The following is a 24,134-nucleotide window of genomic DNA, read 5'->3' as shown; positions in this document are numbered from 1 at the left end:
TCCTTCCACATTCAGAAGGGGCTTCACTCAGACAAGGTGAAACACTCCTCTCCTCTGCAGCGTGACTGCGCTGCTGTCACAGTGAGGTAAGAAGGCAGACTGTTTTAAAAATCAACGTAAGATTGGGCTCACTCACAGATATTATGGGGACAAATTTAGCTAACCTTTTATCTGCATTCAGAGAGACATTAGAAAGAAGAAGGCAGGTATCACAGATATTTTTTTCCATCCAACTGTCACAAAGATAAAGCCCCAGAGCTTTGAAAAAACATGCCATAAATGTTTAACACAGTTCTTGCTGGAAACTGAAATAGTGAAAAATTACAATATTTTCCCCTTAATGTTATAAAATGTATTTTCTATACTACCTGCCATACATTGTATTGTGGAAGGGAAGAGAAAGAAAGAGGGGGGAAAATTTAAAAACTGATGTTTTAAAAAAATTGAAGAGAGGAGATGAATGAGAAGAGTGTCAACAAAAACTGCTGAGGAAGAGAGAATGACAGAGTAAGGAAAGAAAAATTTTTTTAAAACCCAGTAAGTAGGAATAAACACCATTAGAGACAAGTAAGTCAAACTACCAGATCCTGATGACTCTGAACATCAAGAAAGCTTCAATCACAATGCTGAGCCAAAGTACAATCAAATTTTAAATAACAACAGTCCAGTATCAGTGGTAACAAATGCATAAAAGATCCCATTGGCCTCTGTAGGATCTGAGGCTTTCAGCTGTTTTAGAGATGAGGCCATGTGTTCAGAAATTGGACATCAGAGTTGGAAATCCCGACCCTTTATTCTTCTTTGTGCTACAGCAAGTCAGTGACAGTGTTGTCAAAACTAGCACAAATGTGATCCGGATTACACCCTCTGACTAGACTAAAAATGCTAACAGAAGCTGAGAGCGCTCATTTACCTGTCAGGTAATTATCCTTGAGCTTCACTTCCTGTGGATATTAATACAAGCAGTGATCACTTCAACAGATAATAGCAAGTACACTGACACGCACGGCAACTTACAGCAAGAAGATGGAGTTGCGGGCCACATCAGTTCTTGTTGTCTAGATCTTCGGCCCTGGCAGTCAACGTAAACCCCTACGCTGCTAAAACACAGCAGGTACTCTTTATTTGAGATTTCGACCGCACAGATGGCATCAGTTGGCTGCTGTGAGATAAATGATAGTGTGTGGTCATCTGGATGGAGTAGACTGTATGGGCTGCCTTCTCCATGAAGGGAATATTTTAAGAAACCTGACTGGTAGCCCACGCAAAGACGGTCACTGAAGATTGACATCCACTGGACGTTCCCCTGGACTTGGATCTCCTTCATCTTTTTGTGACGTGTCTTACTCTGATTTAGTTCATAACACAGGACCTGCCTTTTCATAGCTACACACAGGCAGGTAAGAGCTCCATGGCGCACGTGTCCAGAAACTATTGACTGACAGCCTTTTGTCTCTGCCAGCTTATGAAACTCAGTCTCCCTTCCATCCAGGGCAGCCATAGGGAAAAGCCGCACATGACGGTTTCGTCCTGAGATTACTGCAATGAGCTGTTCATTTGGGATAAGCTCAATCTGATGAACCTTCTTATTGTCACCAACACGGATAATCTCTAAAAAAAACCAAAACAAAAACCCCCAAATCCAAGTAAATAATGTTGAAGTGTGAACTGACTATAACATATGCATTTGTAAAGATAAACTATGAAGGAAACCCAAGAAATCCCCTTTATTGCTTCCCTGCAATATTAGGAAGTACAGAATCAAAACTTGTATTTTAATAATACCAGATGTGGCAATGCTGGACAGACCTTTGGCTTTTCCTCATCAGAAAAAGGGAGGAGCAGATCCGATGCAATAAGAACCACCGTATTATTTCAGTATTAATTTCAAAAACAGTTTATAGCCACAAAACTACTGAATAAAGGAAAACCCTCAAAGAACTGAAACATACAATTAAATATGTTGCTTGTTGGATGAGCTTGGGCATCTATCATTACATCCATTTACAATACTGAACAGAAGTTTTCATTTCCAACACCAAGGAGGAGGTTACAGAAAGGATCAAAGCCAGGCTCCTTACTGAGGTGCACAGCAGGAGAAGAAGAGACAATAAGTCACGAATTTAAATGAGGGAGGTTCCTACTGGATATACAAAGAAAATGTTTCATTGTGGGAATAATTACACTTTGCAACAGGCAGCCCAGAGAGACTGGAGAACTTCCATCCTTGGGGACTTTCAAGACCCAGCTGGACAAAGTCCTGAGCAACCTGGTCTGAATTCAGTATTGAGCCTGCTTCAAACAAAAGAAGAAAACCTTCAACTGCATTCCAGATGCTGGATCTTTGTTACTGGAAAGGACACCTAAACCAGAAAGCACACAGAACACCTTGATTATCAGCTCTCACACGGGGTTGTCCAGCTGATAATGTAGTAAATCAAGAAAAATGAAAACAGAGGATATTGAAAGAGAAAGAAGCTTAAAAAGTTACTTTCTGATTATTTAATATTAGGGAAATGATTACCAGCTCCTAATCTCTTACCATCTTTGGTGACATGCACAACAAATAACCCTTCTTCATTCCCCAGAGCTATTCTTTCATGGTCTATGATATTAAGAGAAAAAAAAAAAGGTTATTTTTTTTGGGAAATACTTCTTCAACAATAGTGATAATTCTGATTAACAGAGACAGGTTTTTACTTATCTTTAAATAACAAATATAAAGCCAAACATAACACATTAATGTAACAAACATTGGTAAGCTCTAAAATCTTTCAAATTTCTGAAAAAATAAATCTTTTCCCATTTCTCCTGTTAGTAGAAGTAACAGCAAGAAACATAATTTTAAACAAACCATTCAGAGCACTTAAGCATACTACTGACTTTGAAATAACTATAATATCATATTTAAATAATCTAAATAATCAGAGTTTAACATATTTTATGCAGCAGCATTTACAATTACTAAATTCACTCTCTGCTATTATGTTTTCTCTCTGTTTTTTTGCAAAAAAAAGCATGCTTTTAGCATACCCATTTTTTCTTAGAGCTTTCTTCTTATTCATTTCATACCTATGATTGCTGCTGATTGTGTTGTTTTGATGAGGGGTAAGGTGCTGTCATAAGCTTCTTTGGGAACATAAACCGAGCGATCTTTGAGTTTGTTCTTCTTCAAGATCCTATGCAATTCATTCAGCACGCCTACCCATTTGCTCTTTTCGTTCTCACCGTCCGCTAGAATCAGGATTGAACACTTACTACTGGATGCAGAGAGCTGGGAAGCTGTGACCTGGAAAATTTTAAAATATATATTTTAAGCCTTAAGTGATAAAAAATTTCATCATGATCATTTTTACAAGAGATGCCTCTAAGTGCCCTTTTAATTAGCTGTCTGAACTAAGAATGCAAAAATTTAGCCTTAGTTAATGGAAAACACTATCACAATCAAGAACCCATAGAAGAAAAACCTGTAGATGTGAACAACTCAAAGAACAGAGAAAAATTTGGCTTTCTTCTAAATGCATTTGTATTTATTTTGTAATCCAGAAATGTCTGCCCACAGCAATTTTATAATGAAAAGCATTTCTTACAGAATATTCTGTATTTTTTTAAGACCAATACTTTTCACCAATAATTTAATGCAACAGGAATGGTCTTTACGGAAGAATGATCTATGACCCTTCTGATGTATTTGGTACAGCTTCTATAGATAAAAATGAAAGCCCGTTTCATAGGTTTATCTCCTCTCAGCATGCAGAGTGATGAACAGTCTGAAAGCTGGAAAAGTAAGGAGTGAAATACAATGGTATAGTAAAGAAATGTCAGGGGAATTACTAAGACACCAAAGATATTTAATTGAGGTCAAAGCTTCAATAGAATATCTAGTAAAAATAAGAGAAATATTAGAAAAAGCCAATGATGGCAACATCCTGATACCAGCTAATAAACATAAATTTTTATGAGTATTTTACACTAGATTTTTATACGGACTATCTGATGAATGGCAGTTTTCAGAGATCCAATGCATATATACAAAGAAAATACATAAAATAAAGGCTTCAGGAATAGCACAACGAACTAAACTGAGAAGCAGAAGGCAACTTTAGGAAATGAAAATGTAGAAGGTCATGAAGAACAGAAAAATTCCAAATGACTGACAGGAGGTTGAGAAAAGTATGTCTTATTGTGAAGGTTAAAAAAATAAAACCCAAGTAAAGGGGCGATGAGAGCTTGTCTAAATGTACCAGCGCTATTTTTACCAAGAAAATTATAAATGTACAGATCCTTATGCACTGCTGCTGCTGCCATGGATACCACACGGCCAGAACTTGAATGGAAATTAAATACTAGCAAGCTGTCAGTGAATGCACACTGTACATCACACTGTGAAACCCTGTACTTCTGGGTTACTAGGTTCATGATGTAATACTTACTCTAAAGATACAGGGGATATCTTTTCGATTTGCATGGATGACATCCGAGGCCAAGACAGAACTCACTGAGAATTCTTCATCCCTTATGGAGACCACAAACATTATTGGAAAAGAGTTAAAGAGAGTAAAATAATTAATTCCTGGTAAATGTTGATGGAGATAAATCTATTTATATTCAACTTAAAAAATAAGACTGGATCAAGGATACCTCTCCAACTCTTTCATAAAAATCCAAACTCACTAGAAGCTATAAGCTGCAGCTGTTTGAGACCTCCTAGATAAACTAACCTAGTTCAGAGATGAGCTTTATTTAATTGGTATGTTAAATGTCCCTAACTTTCAGTGAAGATGGTAGTATTTCAGTAACACTGAAGACAGTGGGAACAAACTATTTAGATCTTCCGAAGCAAGAACTGTATTAGTTTCATCCTACAAGAAAGTTTCATCTGTCTTTCAAAATTCTATTCAGCCCCAAAAGAATGTATTTTTCTTTATTCATTACAGATTTTCTACACAGCTGAACAGATGCATTTTGGCACATGAAGTAGTAATGGAAGTTCAAAATGCCACATATGAACACACACGTGGAGTTCAAGCTAACTGCAAATATTGCTTTTTGCTGGAAAATTAGAGGCTCTCAACATGGATTACAGTGTTTCACAAAAGCTCTGGAGCTTGCTTTCAGGTTTCACAAAAAGGAAAAGCAAAAAAAATCCTCACAGTGCCTCTGAAAAGCTTGCACTCAGCACCAAACAGCTTACCTCATGTCTATGACCTGACTCACTACCACGCTGGGCTGGGATGCTTTTCCTTCTGCTACATCATATAGGAAGAGTTTAAAATCACAGATCACTGCCAGAGCTCTCTGCCAACCTTTCTTGACTCCAGCTGGTTTTGGTACCTTTAACAAAATAAATTCTGATCAACTCCGATCTGCAAGCTTGCATGCAATCAAAAATCAAACAGACAGGACAAAAATCAATTCTCTCATCTAGGCTGACAAGCTTTTATTCAGTGGTAACGTTAAGCAACATAAACAATACCACAGGTGCAGTAAGAGCATCAAACAGGACCACACAGACACCACAATATATTATTTAAAAAATTCACAGCACCACAGATTCTTTGTTCTTATTTCACAAACTCATTCAAAGTTATATGAACAAACATAGCGAAAAAAAAAATGTCTAGCTGATCAACAGGAATATGGCCAAAACTGTGCTGAGTAATTTTTTTAGTATTTATGTACACATATCCACACCAATGACCCTAGACAGTACTAGCATCAACAGAAAGATTCAGAAATTAACGGGCCCTAGGAGATGATCTGATCGCTACAGATGGTCTGTCTATTCAAGACCAACTCAAAGCACAATGGCTGACAGATGGAAATAGAATTACTGTTGAAAATGCTAAGAGCTGGTTTGTGAAAATTTAGGTCTTAGTTTCCAAACTGTTACCTTAAGGTATAATGGAATCCAACCCCCCTGGTGCCTCAATTTGAGTTTAATTTCAGCTCAGGAAAACAACAAATTTAATATAAGTGCCCCAAATGCAGCTACCTGATACTTACTCGGACATGTCCTTCATAAGCTGTTCCTATGCCTTTCTGTGGATCTATTCCCAAAGGCCCCTTAGTCTGTTCGGGAGGGATTGGACACACTGCAGGAGCCTTGTCTGCACAGGTCACATGGCAAGAGAATCCACACACTTGTGGAGGAGAAGAAACAAAAAGATTTGACAGTTATTTCTTGTTTAATGCAAAAACTATTATAATGATTATGACATTTATAAAGGAATCCTTTCTTCTTTTTTGATGAACAACTGAAATTTGCTACACCAAGACAGAAATGTAAGTGCATACAGCAGCAACTCATGCTTTTACCTGCTCTAAATTCTGATTTTCCCATTTTCAGAGGTGTATGGATACCTAGTCTGGTTTCATCCAGGTAAGAATGCTCCATCCCTGGAGGTGTTCAAGGCCAGGCTGGATGAGGCTTTGAGCAACTTGGGCTAGTGGGAGGTGTCCCTGCCCGTGGCAGGGGGGTTGGAACTAGATGATCTCTGGGGTCCCTTCCAGCCTAAACCATGCTATGATTCTAAGAAAGAGCCTAATCAGAAGTTCATACTGAGATAATCTCTATATTTTCCTCTAGGCCGAACTCTACTAGTAAACAAGCAGCTGAAAGCTTCTCTAAATTCTGAGTGTCATTCTGTGTACATACAAAGCTAGAATAAATTAGTCCTGGAAAGAGTCTTATTGTTATTTTAAGCAAACTGAACTAAGCTTTTCTACCACCAACTGGAATAAGTATGTCCCCAGATAACTAGGTAATCTGTTAACTGAGATGTTCAAAGTGTTTGGCTTCCACTGTTAAAAGACTGAAGCACAAGAATATATTCTGTTATTCAAAACATAAACAGAAGACTCCTGCATTATCACACTACAACATTTACTGTGCCATTTGCATCTGTGAGGATTTCAGTTCACATTTCCTCCTTTCACAAGTGCTTACCTTCACAAGTGCAGCCCTGTCGTATTAAACCGACCATCAGAGACGTGCATTGATTGCATTTTGTTGGTGTATTAAATGATTTCACTACGAACTGGTGGGCTTTAGGCTGTGAAACAAGCAGACAAGGATGTTAACACCTTAACGCTTCCAAAGAACAGTTATATTTTTCACAGACACTGAGTGCATAGGTGCATTTAAAAAGGTGGCTTATTTGTGTTTGCTGAAATGAGATCTGAGCTGCTAACATATGGGCTGAAAAAAATTCCTTATCAGTGCTTGTTTACTGATAATTTAAACCACCCTCTGTAAATGAAACCACAGAAACTGGACCTTGTCTCAGAACATGAGTTTGCTTCCATTGCAGATAGGAAAGTTGCCAAAATTATCCCATTACATGCTAGAAGTCGAATGTGTGTATTCATGTGTTTGGTGGACACCTGGCAGCCAGCCAAGGTCAGCCTACCACAGCATTTTCTAAGCTGCAAATTCAATGCTCCTCTTTAAGGAGTGTTGCCTTAGTTCAAAGAAAAATATCAGACTTTTGCAAAATTCTAATTTTCATGCCCGAAAGCATGACAGAGTTCAGTTTTATGGTTCCAGGCACAGGCAACTTCAGAACATCCAATTTAAAGCAAGTGTATAGATGAAGTTGATTTTGAAAGCACTTCTCATTAGCATCTTGGGAAGTGTTTTAATTCTCTCTCCCAAGGATGGCAGTCCTGATGCTATGATATCATGACTATATAAAACCCAAGAAGCTGGTTTGCTTTTCTAAAAAAAAAAACTCCCAGCGAAGTAACAAGTGGTAGGTGGAGAAAAGACACAGCACAGGGTGAGTGCAAAGACTGTCCAAACAACCTGGATAATGTAAGTGATCTGAAATAGGACAATTTTGCAGACTACTTTAATGAGTAGGGATATTAAAAAATTTATTCACTTGATTGTTTTTCACAGCATAAGATATCACAGCTAAGGGCTCAAATTTCATCCATATTTAATGACACCTTTATTGTTAAAACGGAAGCTTTCTGTCTACAGATGGATGTCTTGTTTTGAAACTTACAGGCAAACAATACTAAGCTTTAAAAACTGACACAATCAAAGAAAGAAGGTTCTTTAGGGAACATAAATTAGAAAGCAAATCATTACTCACTGAGCAAAATATTTGCAAAAACGAAATGATCTGCACAGTAAAATCTGTTTCACATGATTCCAAGTGCACATACAGTATTCTTTTAATTTATCTACTAGGACACTGCCAACAGAATACCGTTTGCTCAAACTCTTTAGCTTTCCTTTACATAAATGAACTCTCTAGCTATTCTGCAATTTATGAAAGCAGAGAAACAGATCTATTACAAAGACTTAATTCATTGATTAGTTGCAGAAAAACTGTCATTTTTTAAAATATGGAGAAGATTCCTAAGCCACTGAGGCACTTCTGAAACTTTTATGAGAAAATTTTTCCTTTAGTAGCTTGTATCTCTTATTCCTCATTTCCTTGAATATGCACAATTCACACTGACTGACTTATTTGGCCAACAGCAAATTAATTTTTACCGATGTAAAAAAATCAGTATTTATGCAAGTAAAAAGTCAGAAGACAGAGAAACTGGAATTCCTCTCCCAGCCCAGTGCTGCAGTGTTGGCTGTAGTGCTCACCCTACATTGCTTATAAAAAATATAAAACTATGGTTTCATTTTAGGCTTACTCTTTGCCTTTTCTCAAAAATAAGCATCTAATTAGCACGCAGATGTGCTAATCTGAGACCAGCCCACCAGGACATCCGTTTTATTGTATGCAGAGGATAGAGTCAGGTTGGTCAGACACACACTAGAAAATACTCTCCTTTTAGGAAGTCTCTTTTCCTTTCTTGATGTTCTGGTTCATTTATCTCTTTCTAATGTCTGAACTACTGTTTTTCCTAAAATGTAAGAATGAGGGGTTTAAAATTTTAGAAAGCAAGCAGCGTGCACATAAACAACCCTTCTAGGCAGTTCTGGTGAGATTACTGTGATTAACAGCTCTCCTGAAGCTGTTGCCCAGGAGTGATATTTTTCCCCTTACTTTATAAAAGTGTGAACGCTTGACCGAATACCTTTGGTGCAGAGAGTCCCGATCCAATATATGCTGTCCTCATGGTTGGTGTGTGAATTGAACGTGGAGGATGATCTGTAACCTGAACATAGTCCCCAAAGGATCAATAAGACATCAAATACACATAACAAAGATACCTTAAATAAAATAAAGACTATAACATCCCACCCACCCATTGTATGTCCCCAAACATACAATGAAACCAAACTGACTAACACAGGAAAGAACTCAGAAAACCAAATCCTATTTCTCAGCAAAATGATGCGCAAGATTCATCTCTTAAATTTCAAAAGTTTTTATTATCTTAAACATCTGATTGAATCTTTTCTAATGTAAAATAATCAGAGAGATGATTTTTTTCACAGGGAAGGGGGATGCATTATTATAGTTGCAGAGCCTGGCTAGTATTTCGTATTGACAGGATTTTCAGTAGGACTCCAAAAGGTGCTCTTACAAACTATATCAGATATATCATTAACTTTATGACAACATTTCTTAAATATTCATGATTGAAGATCTGTTATGAAGAGAGGCTGTATCTAGTAATTGATTCAACACAGCTCCTGTCCCTAATGAATTAATCGTACGTGAAAGAAAATGCAACATTCCCCAACATACAGTTCACCACTAGTGCAGGAGGCAATTACAAGCTCCTAAACAGTCTTGCTGCAGGGGAGTGAGCTTCATTCTAAACAAAAGCATTTGCAAAAGCAATTTTTATATGAGTGAAACTGTTACTCCTAAAAAAAAAGACAAAAATTTCTCAACATTGAAGTACCTCAATTGGTTCAATCTCACTAGCTGTAGAAGGAGACCTTGATCTTGAATGGAGGTGAGACTTGCTGTCTTCATCCCGTGATGGAGTATTAGATAATGTAAAATTCTCAACTGAATCAATCTAGGGGAACAAGTCAAGAGGAAAAAAAAAAACCAAACAAAAAAATAAATCAAAGATATAATTGAAAAAGAATTCTCAACTCTTACTAAAATAAGATACGGAAGCAGTGGAATTCCTAAGAGAGAACTCAGAAGATAAAAGATCAGTTTTAAGCAACTTCCTAATTAAAATACAAAAATGCAGTGCAAATTATTGAATATGAACACGCCAAGGCTTCTGTTGAGAGATGAGCACATGCATAAGAGCTGCTAATTCAGGGGCCTGATAAACACTTGAAGAGACTTGTAATTCAGCATTTTTAAAGGGTGAATATATTTTAAACACTACTGGGTTTTGTCCACTGGTAGTAGAGATTTGTTAGAAGTGAATTCCCTTATAGCCCATGTAAATCACTGCAAACATATTTAGGAGAAAATAAGGAGAAAAGGCAGAGCAAACAACATATTTTCTGAGGTTAGCGTTAATTCTATTCGCAGAGAATTGAGGGGGGTTTTGTACCCAATTTGAATGACAATAACGTCCTTACCAGGAACACAGTTTCTTCAGGGGAATATTTTCCTAGTCCTTGAAACACAACGAAACAAAGCCCAACATAGAACCACACTGAACAACAAGGCATATAGGTATGACCAGGTATCTTGGATAACAAGTCATCTTTTGCCAGTACAACCAAAAAAATCAGAGAATGCAGGACTCTTCCTTGAAAACAAGGCATCAAAGTTTTCAGATGTAAACTTACATTTTAAAAAAACCCAAAAAACAAAAGTATAGCGAGATAAGGATGCTTTTCTCCAGTAAGAACAAGACTAAAGGCTGGAGGCATACAGAAGGCTCCATTGCATGCCTGGCTTATCTGGAGCAATGCTATCATTGGTTCTCCGCTGCTAAGGATTTCGCTAGCTCGCACACAAACTAAAATACGCAGCAACGCTTACAGAAAGCATTTGAACATTCCAGTGTTTACCTCATTTGCCATTGACAACATACTAAGAATTCCACAAATTTTACTGTTTTTTGTGAATAAAAGAATATCGCCAAGCCAATCTTAGACATGCATATAAAGTCCTGTTCTCTAGAAACTCAGTCATGGTAGCAAACAGGTGCACTTGCTGTTTCTTTTTGTTGTTGTTGTTGTTTTTAAATAGTAGTGAATTAAGTTTGATGGCTTCTAGTTTTATCATAGCCTTAAAAAAATATGATGGAAAATGCTCATTAGCTTAATCAACTAAAGCATACGAAGATGCCTGCGAGTATTTCTGTAATGAAACGGGAAATTCTTATACCGTGATACACCTGTTTTCTACACATGGATCATGTGTTTCAAAAGCATTGAGGCAAAAATTAGCAGTAAAGCAAACATTTTGTGCTCAGATTTATCAGGAGCAAAAAATAATTGGAAGCTTTATCCAGTATTAGAAACATTGATGCCTTTAAGTAATAAATCTCCAGACATATAACACTGTTTCAATTATTTTAAACTTTTTTTTTAATCAAGTCTAAAAGTGATAACTTGGAGTCCACTCAAAGGCTGTTTAACCTTGAACAATTCTACCTTCTTCTTAAAAGTGTTATTACAAAAATAAGCCTAGTGAGTAACTACAGGCAAATTTTTCCTAGCAAGAAACAGACATTCCTTGTCTCCTGCAAGTTAAGAGCAGAGATCTAATCTATAATTTCATAAATATTTCCAGATACTCCAAAGGCTTTCCCTTCCAAAGCAGCATCTGCATACCAAAAAATTTTCATGGTGTCTCTTAAAAAGTTTAGTTCAAGCATAATATGAATGATGGAATGTGCTACAAATACAAAGCCTTTGTGGCTGAAGACAACTGCTCAACCAGTAACAAATGTATTTTCACTTTACTTATGAAGATAAAAAGCCCACAAAACACACAGAACCTGATCTACTGTTACAGAATTGGAAGGGAATTTAACCACCACCCTTACTGCAGAAACAGGGCCTTAAGCTGTATTGCTGTAGTAATCTCCAGGCTCCTCACTTTAACGAGAACTAAGTACAAAAGCAACCTGACTCAACTATGGCCAAAAGCTTATGTGGACGGTATTGACAGCATTAAAATTAAACTAATCCACTGGGTTACCAAAAGCATATTTCAGTACTTCCTACCAAACTGTAATAGCCTTGTCTTCCACAGAACTGTGCTTAGTTGTCTACAGGGTGTAGGTCTGAGCCAAAGTTGGCCGCTGTATAAACACATCTTGAATTGGAGCCACCACCGACAAAACCAAGCTGCTGGGCAGTACTGCTTATTTATTGAACATTCAATATAAATGCTTTGTATGTTTTCCTATTCCTGTCATCATATGTGCATAAAAGCAAGAAAAGTGGCAGTATGAGTTAAAAATGGACATAGCATACTTGCTAAAAATTCAGTCTGACAAAGCCTTGATAACACCATGTTTAGAAATCCACCTTGATGTTTGAAATACCAGAGAACTTTCCAGCTTAACAGACTACAACACGTCCAACTCTGTTTTCCTTGTATGAATTTTTCCTGCCCTCCTTGATGCTCCAATTTACTCAATTTCCTGCTTCCCATTTGTTTATCACTATACTGTGATATTTAGTACCATTTGCTATGATGTGCCTCCCAAATGCCAAGGTTCTGCGTTCTACAGGCAATTCCCATAACCCAACATGTGCCCTCTGCTAAGGGCAAGGAAACAAACAGGCCCTCATTTGACATTTGATCATCTTCCCAACCTGCATCTACCTGATCAGCTTTCACAAAGAACGTTCATATTGGAATGAGAAAGTACCCAAAGCATCTTCTCCAGTGGCTGTGATATTCTGCTCGTAGGATTACCAAACTAAATACTCCAAAAGCTTTTAGCCCACAGCTGCAAAACAACAAAAAGCACAGCAGCAGCAGCAAACGGTAGCAGCAGCACAAGACATGCAGTGGGGTAAATACACAATCCATACATTAAACAAGGGCATGTATGCAACAGGCAAAAAAATAAAGGGCCACATAGAATAAGACAGCCTCTTACACGTCTGCCTTTGTTAGCTGGAATACAGGAAGGAGAGCGCTTTAACAAAGAAAGGAGAATATGTTACAAAACCAAACAGTGACACATAAATCAGTTCAGAATTTGGCTCTCTGTATCTCCAGAGGTAGTGTTTAGACACAAACAAACCTTCACTTTTACAAGGATTTTGAAAACAAGATATTTTGGGGCAACAAGAGGAAATAAACATCAAATAAAGGAACAGTTACTTTAAAGTCTGTAGTTCTGCACTGGACAATAGCAGTGAAACTGCAGACTACGTTACACTAATAAGCATGATTTGCAGTTAGCATCTCTATATTTTGAACATAATGAATAAAGCAACCTCCTAGAGGCATAATATGTTCAATTTAAAGCATCCTTAAGAACCAGTATTATTCTAAACTTAATTATGAATGTGCAGGTAGAATCAGGGCTCTCATCACACACTACTATGGCTTATTCTGTTTAGTATTTAATAATGACGATTCAGAACATGATTTATTGTGTGGTTATTTACAAAGTTCAATATTGTTTAGTCTAACCAAAGCCCATGGGGACTGCACGTGAGGACAGCTTGCAGGAGGATTTAAGAAATCTATTTTTGATTTGTAACGTGTTGGTAACAGGGGAAAAAAAATTATTTTCTAGCAAGTGGGGAAAATGGGAGTCCATTTTATTGTTATTACATAATCACAAATTCATCTTTAAATAAGGCAAGCTGATCGCTTCTAGTAGCTAGTGAGATACACAAAGATCCACCCGGCAAAAAAACAACACTTCCATTATCAGACACTTCTAGTCAACACAGGAGACTTAACACCTAGACAACATTATTGAGAGACAACCTGCAACACACAGGAGAAACAGCAGCAAAGATTTAGCGATTAGTATATTATTCACTGGAGGTGACTTCCCTGCCCATCAAAAACAGAAACCAGGGACAGCAAAACCCATTCCTACTCCCCCTTGCACCCTCCTGTGTGGACAGGAGACACAAGGATCACTTCTGAACACTGGACTTCCACAGCTATGAGGATTTAGGCACCAGGTTTGCCAACCTGACCAAGTATCTTTCTGCAGTTTTGATAGCTGGAAACAACAGTGGCTGTTAGTCATCTAAATAGTGAGCTCCTACTTTTCTTGCTCAGGATTTGCAGGCTACAGAGGCAGTGGGACATCTATTTTTACTTCCCTCCAGAAGAAATTGCAAAGCTACCGGTTTCCTCATTGAAATAATTAGAATTAACTTCAGCCATTCATCGAGTGCTATAAACTATGACATTATTCGGATGGCAGACACACAAGGCATACCCACCCTAGTAAAAGCCAAATGCAAGCAGTGGGCCAAATCCAGTGCTGCTTATACATCTGAATGTTAATTAGACTTCAGAGATGTGCTATGTAACTGCAACTGCATATTATTTTACACTCTCTCTGTCATTCCAAGCACAGAGTCTGGAGAAACAACATGGGCTATTAGTAATATTTACTTTGAGTTATTGATTACAGAAGAGACTTTCCTGAAACGCATCCAGTACTGCAGCACTGTATGAGTCTGACCTGAGCACTTCTAATTTTTCCTTGGTCTTAATATAAAGACCTCACACAGGTTTGACTGAGCACAGATTAATTCCTCTTGAAATGCCACAAGAAACACTGCCCTTCAAGGTAACTACTGTCAAGAAGAGACACTGGAAAGTGAATCCCTCCCCACGCCCAATGGGGAGGGTTTTTTTAATACCCTGATTTTCATTTAAGTCTGCCTAGTACATTGGTAGTGAAACAACTCAATGGGCTAAAACAGAAATAACCATTTTGATAATTCAGAGGCTATATGTTATGAATCTCACTATGAATGAATCCTGTAATTGTCCAATAAATGAAAGATGCAGAACTGACTTTAAGCACAACTGAATTATACCACCTTTCAGCTACTAATGTGGATATCAGCTTTATTTCTCTTTCCAATAAAGACAGGTAACTCAACAAGTCTTGCATTTGTCTGCAAGGTACTCCTCCTGTCTTTGAACAGTCAACTCTTCTGCAGTTTTGCCAGATGAGAAAGAAATCTGCCCTGGTGCTAGAGACATTAGCCCCTGGCCAGTCCAGTCGGAAAGGTACTCTTGCCCAATGCAACTGGGGAAAAAACTGCTCCTGTTGGACTCGGAGTGAAGATGTAACAACGGAAGTTTGATTCTGTGTGCATTAAGTCATTCACATGCAACAATATATACATTAATACCTGGAGTTTTACCAAAGACTAAAAGACGGGTATCCGAAAAGATTTGATCAGGGTGGACCAATCAAGAAGAATGTCTTAAAGGATGTATGCCAGCAGTTGAAAATTACTCACTTGCATAGACAAAAAAAAGTGATTTTGTCAAAATGCTCGTGAAAAAAATAAGTTGCCTTCTTTAAAATACAAAAAACCAAAACACAACAATAAATACAGAATAAGGTACTGATGTCCTTCAAAACTAACTAGCATAACAACCAGGAAAACTTTCTTGCCCAAAGTTTCCCCTTGCAAAATAGAACCTTATCAACTACTCTGCCACATATGTACTTTATTTTTTAAATGGCTTTTAGGAGAGAGCATTAGAGATTTTTAAAGGTAACCTTCTGTGAAAGAACATGCTGATTCAAGCTAAGTTTTCCTAATTCCCAGGCAACATAGAGAACACTTCTTTAATCCAGATAAAGGATATAAATATTACTCATTTATTGTAGATTGAACATAACAGGAAACTGTACTCTCATTTTTTGGTGTAAGAAAATTCCAACAATATCAGAAGGACAAGGTTTTCTACATGCTATAGAAAAATGCAGACAAATGCCTTCTACTTCTACTATGGTACCACAGATGTGCCTTCACATTTTTCCTAAGGTATATTCCTGGTTTACAGAAAAAAAAAAAAAGCATCTAGAAGAAAAGCATTCTTTCAGAGTTTGTGAAAGGAAATGGAGTCAGTAGAATAGGCCCATATACTACACCCTCTTTGTTACACCCTTCACAGCAGACATTTCTAGAATAAAATTAATTATATCACATTTTAATGCAAACAGGATTATACTATTTTAAATATATAAGTATAAATGTGTTTATGTGTATAGACATATATACAAGCACACACACACAATACACCTACAGAGTTGTAACCGTTCTCTACCATGGACGCACAGTATATACTTTGATTTTTAAAAGTGTATTATTATTATTATTATCATCATCATCTACCTTTGTGTGCCTACTTCTTCAGTTTGGAAGAAATATAATGCAGTCACTTTTCAGCTTTTAACTCACTTCCCTCAGTATGTAATTAATCTGGGTAAATACTTAAACACTGTCCTGACAGAAAACTATCATCTCAATTGTCAATAAAAAGTAATAAGTTCAGTCATAATGAAAATTACTTCTTACAATACAGGCTAAAAAAGAGATAATGTTTTATTTGAGCAAACAGAAATTAACTGTATGCAAGGAACACATTCTGAATGAAGTGATCAGAAGACTTTTGGAAACAACTAATGATACGAAGCAATGAAACTAAATGAAATAAAATAAAGATGCCTGTGATTTTGGAACCATTTTCCACAGGCTGTATCAGTAGATAAGGCTCTAAAGCAACTTCTCCCCATTAAAAAAACTGTTTGCAATTAAGAATTCTTCACCTGTACCTAAATAAAAACATTTACTTTCAAATTGAACATCTATCTATATAAATAGGTGTAAAGTATGCTATTGTAGTATTCTGTTCTCCACTGCGCTTAGACATTTTTTAAGTTGACTGCATTAATGTTTGAATATTCTAAATCAATCAGCTGATCTCTGCTATTGAGGGATTTATTGGTTTGAAAGTCAAAGACTTACGTCATCCATAAAATCAATCAATGAGGATGAAGAGGAGGAAAAGGAATCCTATTTTAATGAAAACAGCAGTAAAAAAAAAGAGAGAGAGAAAGAGATGGATGAAGAAAACTGTTCAGTATAAATAAAAGTGCAAAAATAAAGAACGGTAAATAACTAGTGCCAGCAACAGTAACCTCACTTAGGTTTTCATTAATTGCCTTTCACAGACAATTAATCAATAAACTACCTGTATAAAACATGTTTTCCCAGCATTCACTCAATAAAGTAATATTCCTACACTCCCAACAAGATTTTTATATTGAAAGTATATTAAAAATAAATAATTAAAAATATTTTAAAAAAAGGTATTAATTGTGAGGGCTTCAAGAGAGAACAATGAATTAATGAATACACAATGAAAAGAAAGTACATTTTGGAACACCAATAACACCAGGGATTATGATCCTCCATAGCTGTATGTGATGACCTTGTACACCCATCACGGAAGAAAACGGGCAAATTTTAGACCAATATGTAACTGTAAAGGTGGTGCCTTGTCCCCTCTGAATTCAGTATAACCAATATTTCACCCCAGCTGTTCTTTCAAAAGAAAAGGAGGCATTGCTTACTGTTGATTAAAAAAAGAAGATACGAAATGTACAGCACCATTTCAACTTTTGTCTTCCAAGTTTCCTACCTAAACTGGTCTTCTGACTACAAGTGACAAAGGAATTGAACAATTTATTTTTTAAGTACATAGGATCTGTGGAGAGGACATGAATAGTAATCATCTGGATTTTAGGGAGCTGTGTAAAATGAACAGAAGATAAAAACAAGCTAATAAATATACACTAACAATGATTTAATGGCATACATTCAAGGATTATTTATGTATTTTCTCTCATTTTTACCAAACCAGTATCTGTGTTACTTAGCATCTTTCTGAACACAAAATAGGGTAATTTGAACAACTCTTTTTCTGTTCACTACAAAAATCAGGAAAATTTCTGCGTTCAAGATCTGAGAGAGAATTCACTATGATTACTAGAGTTCAAGTGTAGACTGCCAGCACTGTAAATGACAAAAAATTCTCACATATTATTATACAGAAAAATGAACGGGGCAATATGATTAAAATACAGTAGCGAACTGTCAGCAAATACGCATATAACCTGCACATAACAGCAGTAGTTCCACTGACTTACAGAAAGCTAGAATAGCTGTACACTTACTTCAAATTGATCCAGAGCAGAGGTAGGCGCATTCAAAAATGCCAAGAAAGAATTCTGTGAGTCTTGGTGCTTTACACCTAGAAAACAGCAGCAGGTTTTTAAGCTACAGAAAAATGACCTTTTCATGGAGGACCTTTGCCTTGCTGAATCAGGGTTTGGTAATCCACCTGAACCACCTACACTTTTTTAAAATAAATTGTCACATTTGGTCTGTTTTCCAGAGGAAAAGATTTTTTTTTTTTTAATAGACACACCCAGTAAGCAAGCAGTGTATGTTTAACCAACCTTTTCCAAGCTGGGATGTGTGTGATGTGAATTCAACATGTTTGTACAAGTCTATTACACAGAAGACACAGGTTTCTAGTGTGCTTACATCATTTTGCACGTGCACTGCATGACATACAGGCATACACACTAACGCAGCGGGTTTCATCCCTGCTCCAGTCACAGGCTGGACAGCCTACTGTGACAACACAGCTTTAGCAAACAGTGAGAGTCCACAAAAACATATGGACCAGGCTGTTTGGGGAACACAATGCATTTCCAAATAACATGGGTTCCTTGACCCATGCTCTATGCCTGTCCGGCACCTCTGATTTTTGAATGTCCGGGAGTAATACAATCCTGGGTAAAGCTTCAGATGTCTCTGTCATGCTACACCATTCATACGGTGTTCAGCCAGTAAGCAGAGCAGGAACACCGCATCCTCTGGAGCTGCAGAGACTGGCACGTCTTGACTGTTATTTTAACTTGCTTCAACCGACTTTTTTTTTTTTCCTTCTTCTTCTTTTCTTTGGGACATAATTCAAGTTGCTGTAGGTGTTTATAAATCAAATGTGCAAACTCTAGCTTTCTGAGCACTATAAATAGCTTTTATATGTGTATACACACACACACACAGATACTTATCATGACCAGAGCCTGCAGAACTGTGTGCATCTCAAAAGACTGATGCTATCAAAGGTCACTTATTTATTAAAAAAAGTCAGTGCCTTACTCTAACTGGTCAAATCACACTGTTTGCTCTAAATATAACCCACAGTGAATGAAGAAGTTACAAAGAACCCTTTCCTCTTTAAAATATAAATACACTGAAACCCCAGTAAAAGGCTAAAAAAAAATTTCTCAAATTACCTGCTATTTTACATAATCACTTTTAGAAATCTTTTTCCCCACCCTCCTAAGTTTCTGGAAGACATTTATAAAGAGCAAAGGATTCAAGTGTTAATCTAAGTAATACCTTCCTAGAAATCAATTTCCACACACAGGAAGTTACTCTACCACTGTACATTGACTACATTTGAATCCTCTATGCAGTTCACGATTCAAACATCAATATAATTATTCTTATAAGAGAAAAGCAAGCCCAAAAATAATGCAGAGTTTGGATTAAGATGTATTTCTATCAAAATATTTGAACAGTTGCAATAAAATCTCATTAATTTACTTCTGGCAAAAAGCATAATAACTACATTTTTCTTGAACAGTACCTTTAAAAAAAAAAAAACTATTTTCACAAAAGCAATAAGGTCTTAAACACTGGAAAAAGTACAGGGTGAAATATTAATTATAAATCCTTAACAGCTTGTGTAACACAAAGAAGTCTTTCAGAAGCTGAATAAGCATACATAATATTTAAGACACTTCAAGAATCTATAAATGAAAACTAAACATGACAAAGCATTATTGTCTCCAGGGAGATGCTATCAAGGGTTCTTCTCCAAGAACTTGGAAGAAGCATAATCCTGGTGTCAGTGCTAAGCATCAAGACAAACAAACATCAATTCCCTAAATCTTATTTGGTACATGGCACCAGTCATTTTTTGATGTTCTATACAGGTTTGTTTTATTGTATTATTTTTCCCAGTCAACCAGCACTTGGAGGCCTATATATACTGGAGATGAACGTTAACTACAATCAGTTATTATTGATTAACATGCCATGAGGTTGCAAAGGCCAAACAATATTTGACATCCCTATGCAGCAATTGTTGCCAGGGTTTTGAAACTGTGGATTTCAAACAGGTCCCTGCAGCAATGAGGTAATTCCATTTGGCCTGAAAAACTATTTCTTCCCACGTGACTCATAAGATACAAATATTAGAGCTACTACAGAAACTGCAAAGAATCAGCCAAATCATTAATCATTTCTAAATGATTTTTTTCACTTCAGTATTAACAAAAAGTCTCTTCTCCCAGCAACAATGCGAAATATGGTTAGACAGATGTACTAGAAATCCCAGAACATACTCTTAATGCCACAGCAAAGCAAACACGACCACACTGCTCACTATGTGGTTACAAAGCCAATCAATGAAGTCATCTCAGAAACAAACGAATGCTATGAATGCCTCTGGAGTTGTTTACTCTGTGTAGACAGCCCCAAAACACTCATAGATGAAGAGCACTATGATCAGTATTGGCATCTAAATACCTTCACTCATCATAAAGGGGGAAAAAATATAACTATAAATCACCATACACATGCCAAATAAAAATAATGCAGTTCCAACTCAAATAATACCTTACTGGTTCAAAGTATATCAACAAAACTGAAGCATATTACAAGTATGCATTAGAAGTGCAAATGCAGCTGCTGTGGGTACATCTTAACATTCAATTGTTGAGCTCACATTTTGTATGCCAAAATCTGTTGGTATCATATTTTAATTGCAAGGTGACACTTAATTGATAAGATGTACCCACCAATGTGAAACATGTTATCTACTTGGATATCAGTTGCCATACCCTTTTCTGATCTAAGCTCTTCTGTCTCCTTTTTCAGCCTTTCGATATCTGCCAACAGTTCCATGTTCTTCTTCTCAGATTCTTGCAATTTACTTCAAAAGAATACAAACAGAAAACTTACGTAAATATTGAGAACACACGATACAAGTCACTTTTTTTTTTGTCCATCTTTGCATGCTATTTAAAAATTAATGCCCAGCAAGCTTCATGATATCATCAAATGCCAGAATGAATTCAGAAATCTATTGGGACCTGTTTAGTATGGTTTATTATCTTAAAAAAGAACAAGCAATTAATTGCCCCATTTACCCATTAAATAGGCTCGTGTTTCTAATTTATGAGTAATCATGTGAGCCTGTATCCTGTGAATGTGAAAAAAGACCACACGTATTTTCATACTTAAAATTTGTTGTGGTTTTCTAAAAATTTGTTAATTCACAGTGCCTGTGATACTAATAGGTTATGTTGAACTATTTTTCTTCTCAGTTACGTTACAGTTAGTTGTTTGTACTGGGTTTGTGTGGCAAAATTTTGGTAGTGGGTGGGAGTTACAGGGGTGGCTTCTGTGGAAGCTACCACAAGCCTCCCCCATGTCCAACAGAGCCAGTGCCAGATAGAGCAGCTTTGGTGGGCACCTGGCGTCCAGCCTGGGTCAACCCACCACCCTGTTTCAGTGCTTTCCGATTCACAGCTGACAGGTAACACTATGATGCACTTCTACCACACTTTTCATCCTTGCCTATCAAAGCAAACACTGGTTCTCCTGTTCTTAGAGGATCTCTAAGGCTGCCTATCATCACGTTACCCGGTCTGAAAGACACCCAAGTCAGGTGGACAAGGTATTCCCACTTTACAGATAACATACTTGAATCTCAGCTCCGTCCAACTGCTTTCCTAAAGCTGCAAAACAAGTCAGTGCTCTGAGCTACACTGAAATGTCTTCCAACTAATCACTGCTTCAGGCAGCCACTCAACTCAGAATATATTTTGGGTTGGTTTTTTTTTGGGGGGAGAGGGTAAGGGGGAGAGGTCTGAGGAAGTAATAAAATAGTTAGTAATCTTCCACAAGCACACCTTATTGCTGTGCAAATCAGCATGCAATAACTAAACTCTGCTTGTATTTGAACTTTTTATCACAACTAGTAGAGACTATATTATTAAAGAGAAAGCATCCCTTCTGAAAGTCTTCAAGGTTTCAGATTTTCCCAGTAAGTGTTCAGGTGCTTACACCACGAAGAGAGAGATGGTCTTTTTTTCACATTTGGACACAAGAAAATGGCATATCATTCATTATCGAATTTTGACAGACAAGATAGTTTAAAATCATGATTTGATGACACTCCCTGGGAGGTTTCAAAGTAAATTTACATTAGAACAATTCAGTCTTACCACTCTGTAGAGATACAGGAAGCTTTGACTTTATTCAACTCATCTTGAATAGCTTGTTTGGCTCGGATTTCAGCATCAAGAGCAGACTGTAGTTCCAACCTGGCAGACATATCCAGTTTTGCAAAGCGGCGCATCTTCCAGGGCATGTCCTAGTAAAGAACAAAAAAAGGGAGAAGAAAAAATAAGAGGAAAGAAAGCAGAAAATGAGGAATGTAACTAACTTCAACAACTACATTTCTCAGTCTATTATGTTCTTAATGTAAGAGTTCGTTAATTCCAAAGTAACCTAAAACTAAAGAAGAGTATTGCTATTAGTATTATTATTTTTAAACTCAAGTACTAAATAGGCAAGATGAATGTCTTATGCTGTCACAATCTCAAAAGCAAAGAGATTTAGTGAATTCCAGTTTTGGTGTTCCTCAATTCAAATGAAAGCTATGAAAGACATTCAGACTTCACAAGTGAAACATTTTAAGGCTTTCATGACCCAAAGTATAGATATCCTTCAACAAATTAATATATGATTATAACGTAGCTACTTGAATAATACCATAGATAAAATCACATTATAAAAAATATTGGTGTTTAATTAATTGATGAACAATAAATTCGCTGTTCAGTTATTCAGAAGGGAAACTCTAGGAAAGGTTAACTTTTGACTAATACAGACTCCACAGACAGGTTATCACTGCAGCTAGAATGAGCGAATTAGTGTTTTTTCAAACAGAAAAAAATCTGCCACATGGAAGTAAGAGTCTTACTGTAGCTCTTGCACCCAAACTGGAGTTCCTCAGGGCCTCTAGTTCTTCTGTCATTTTTGAGGCCAAGGCTTGAAGATAACCTCGAGCATCTTTTTCATCACTTACCCTAAACAATTACATAAGAAAAGAGGTGTTTTAACAAAACAATTTAAACAAACAAAAAAAAAAAGATAAAAGTCCCTTCAAAAAATAGCAAGCAGAAACAGAAAAAAGCAGAATACAAAACAAAAATCATAAAACATAAGGAAACAAAACAATACAGAAAACCACACAAAACTAAGCTTTTGCTGCTTTGCAGGGTTCCATTAGACAATATGCATCACTAAGACAAGGAATAAAGATTGAAGAACTACGTATCTAAGTAAGTAATACATGTCTCAGTATAAATGTCAGCTACCTGAAATTGAGACTGTGGGAAAGAAACCTTTCAGGATTCAACCTATTTTTAGGGAGCAAATTAAGACAACATTTATAACCGATAATTAACAATTCAACCACCCACTTAATATTGGAACTAGTGGTTGACTTCACTGTATCAACTGACTATGAGAACTAGTAGTTAGAATCAGTGATGTTATTTCAAGAAGTGGTAATTAAACAGGGAGAGTCTAATTCTAATGTTATAAACGGCATAAGCCAGAAGCAGCTCTCTCATCCCCCAAGTTTTCCTTCTATCAAGACATGCTTTCTGGGTGTAAAGACATCAAGGAGGAGACATGTCTGTTTTTCAGATTCTTTGATCATCAGTTACAAAGAAAAAAACTTTCTATGATTCATCACAGCAGAAGGTCCTTTCTTCACTTTGCCTCAGGTATTAACATAGAAAAGAAAGTTGCTAAAAAATTACCTGACTGAAACTGAGTAGCTTATGAAAAACTGAAAACAAACAAACAAACACAAAAAGCAAGCAAACAAACAAACCCCCACGCACTTCCTTTCACCTCACATGCCTGGCCCTGGACATACTCACCTTGCCCACAGAAGAACAAACTAAGTTCTGCAACACCAGGGCGTACTCAGAGCTGGTCTCAGAGACCACCCATCTAACACGACAGCTTGATCACAGTTACATCTATCAACGCTAGCCACAGAAACGCTTAGGATGTGCTCCAAGTAATGAACACCAAATGGTTTTAAATAACTTATAGGTAAGTGGGAAAAGGGATTTTCTACTTGATGGAAACTAACTTATCC

The 24,134-nt window shown here is 36.9% G+C and overlaps 1 protein-coding gene across 1 annotated transcript in view; it reads right to left on the bottom strand.

Annotated features, from left to right (window-relative positions):
* Positions 1–24,134, bottom strand: part of CDC42BPA (CDC42 binding protein kinase alpha (DMPK-like)) — a gene marked incomplete at its 3' end in the record, with an annotated part of 162,247 nt that overhangs the window by 5,788 nt on the left and 132,325 nt on the right. The window contains exons 18-30 of the mRNA XM_010086172.1: positions 22,941–23,046; positions 22,180–22,328; positions 20,791–20,882; positions 18,043–18,119; positions 9,826–9,945; positions 9,049–9,129; positions 6,950–7,055; positions 6,007–6,143; positions 5,195–5,334; positions 4,434–4,515; positions 3,073–3,289; positions 2,543–2,605; positions 1,018–1,611 (exon numbers count right to left, since the gene is read on the bottom strand). Coding sequence (XP_010084474.1) covers positions 1,018–1,611; positions 2,543–2,605; positions 3,073–3,289; positions 4,434–4,515; positions 5,195–5,334; positions 6,007–6,143; positions 6,950–7,055; positions 9,049–9,129; positions 9,826–9,945; positions 18,043–18,119; positions 20,791–20,882; positions 22,180–22,328; positions 22,941–23,046 — 1,964 coding nt within the window. The remainder of the gene's footprint in view (positions 1–1,017; positions 1,612–2,542; positions 2,606–3,072; positions 3,290–4,433; positions 4,516–5,194; positions 5,335–6,006; positions 6,144–6,949; positions 7,056–9,048; positions 9,130–9,825; positions 9,946–18,042; positions 18,120–20,790; positions 20,883–22,179; positions 22,329–22,940; positions 23,047–24,134) is intronic.

Source organism: Pterocles gutturalis, unplaced genomic scaffold (genome assembly GCF_000699245.1).
Source record: "Pterocles gutturalis isolate BGI_N339 unplaced genomic scaffold, ASM69924v1 scaffold40060, whole genome shotgun sequence".
Lineage (NCBI taxonomy): Eukaryota > Metazoa > Chordata > Aves > Pterocliformes > Pteroclidae > Pterocles > Pterocles gutturalis.
The sequence above is the reverse complement of the archived record's forward strand: the minus strand, read 5'-3'. Positions and strand labels throughout refer to the sequence as shown.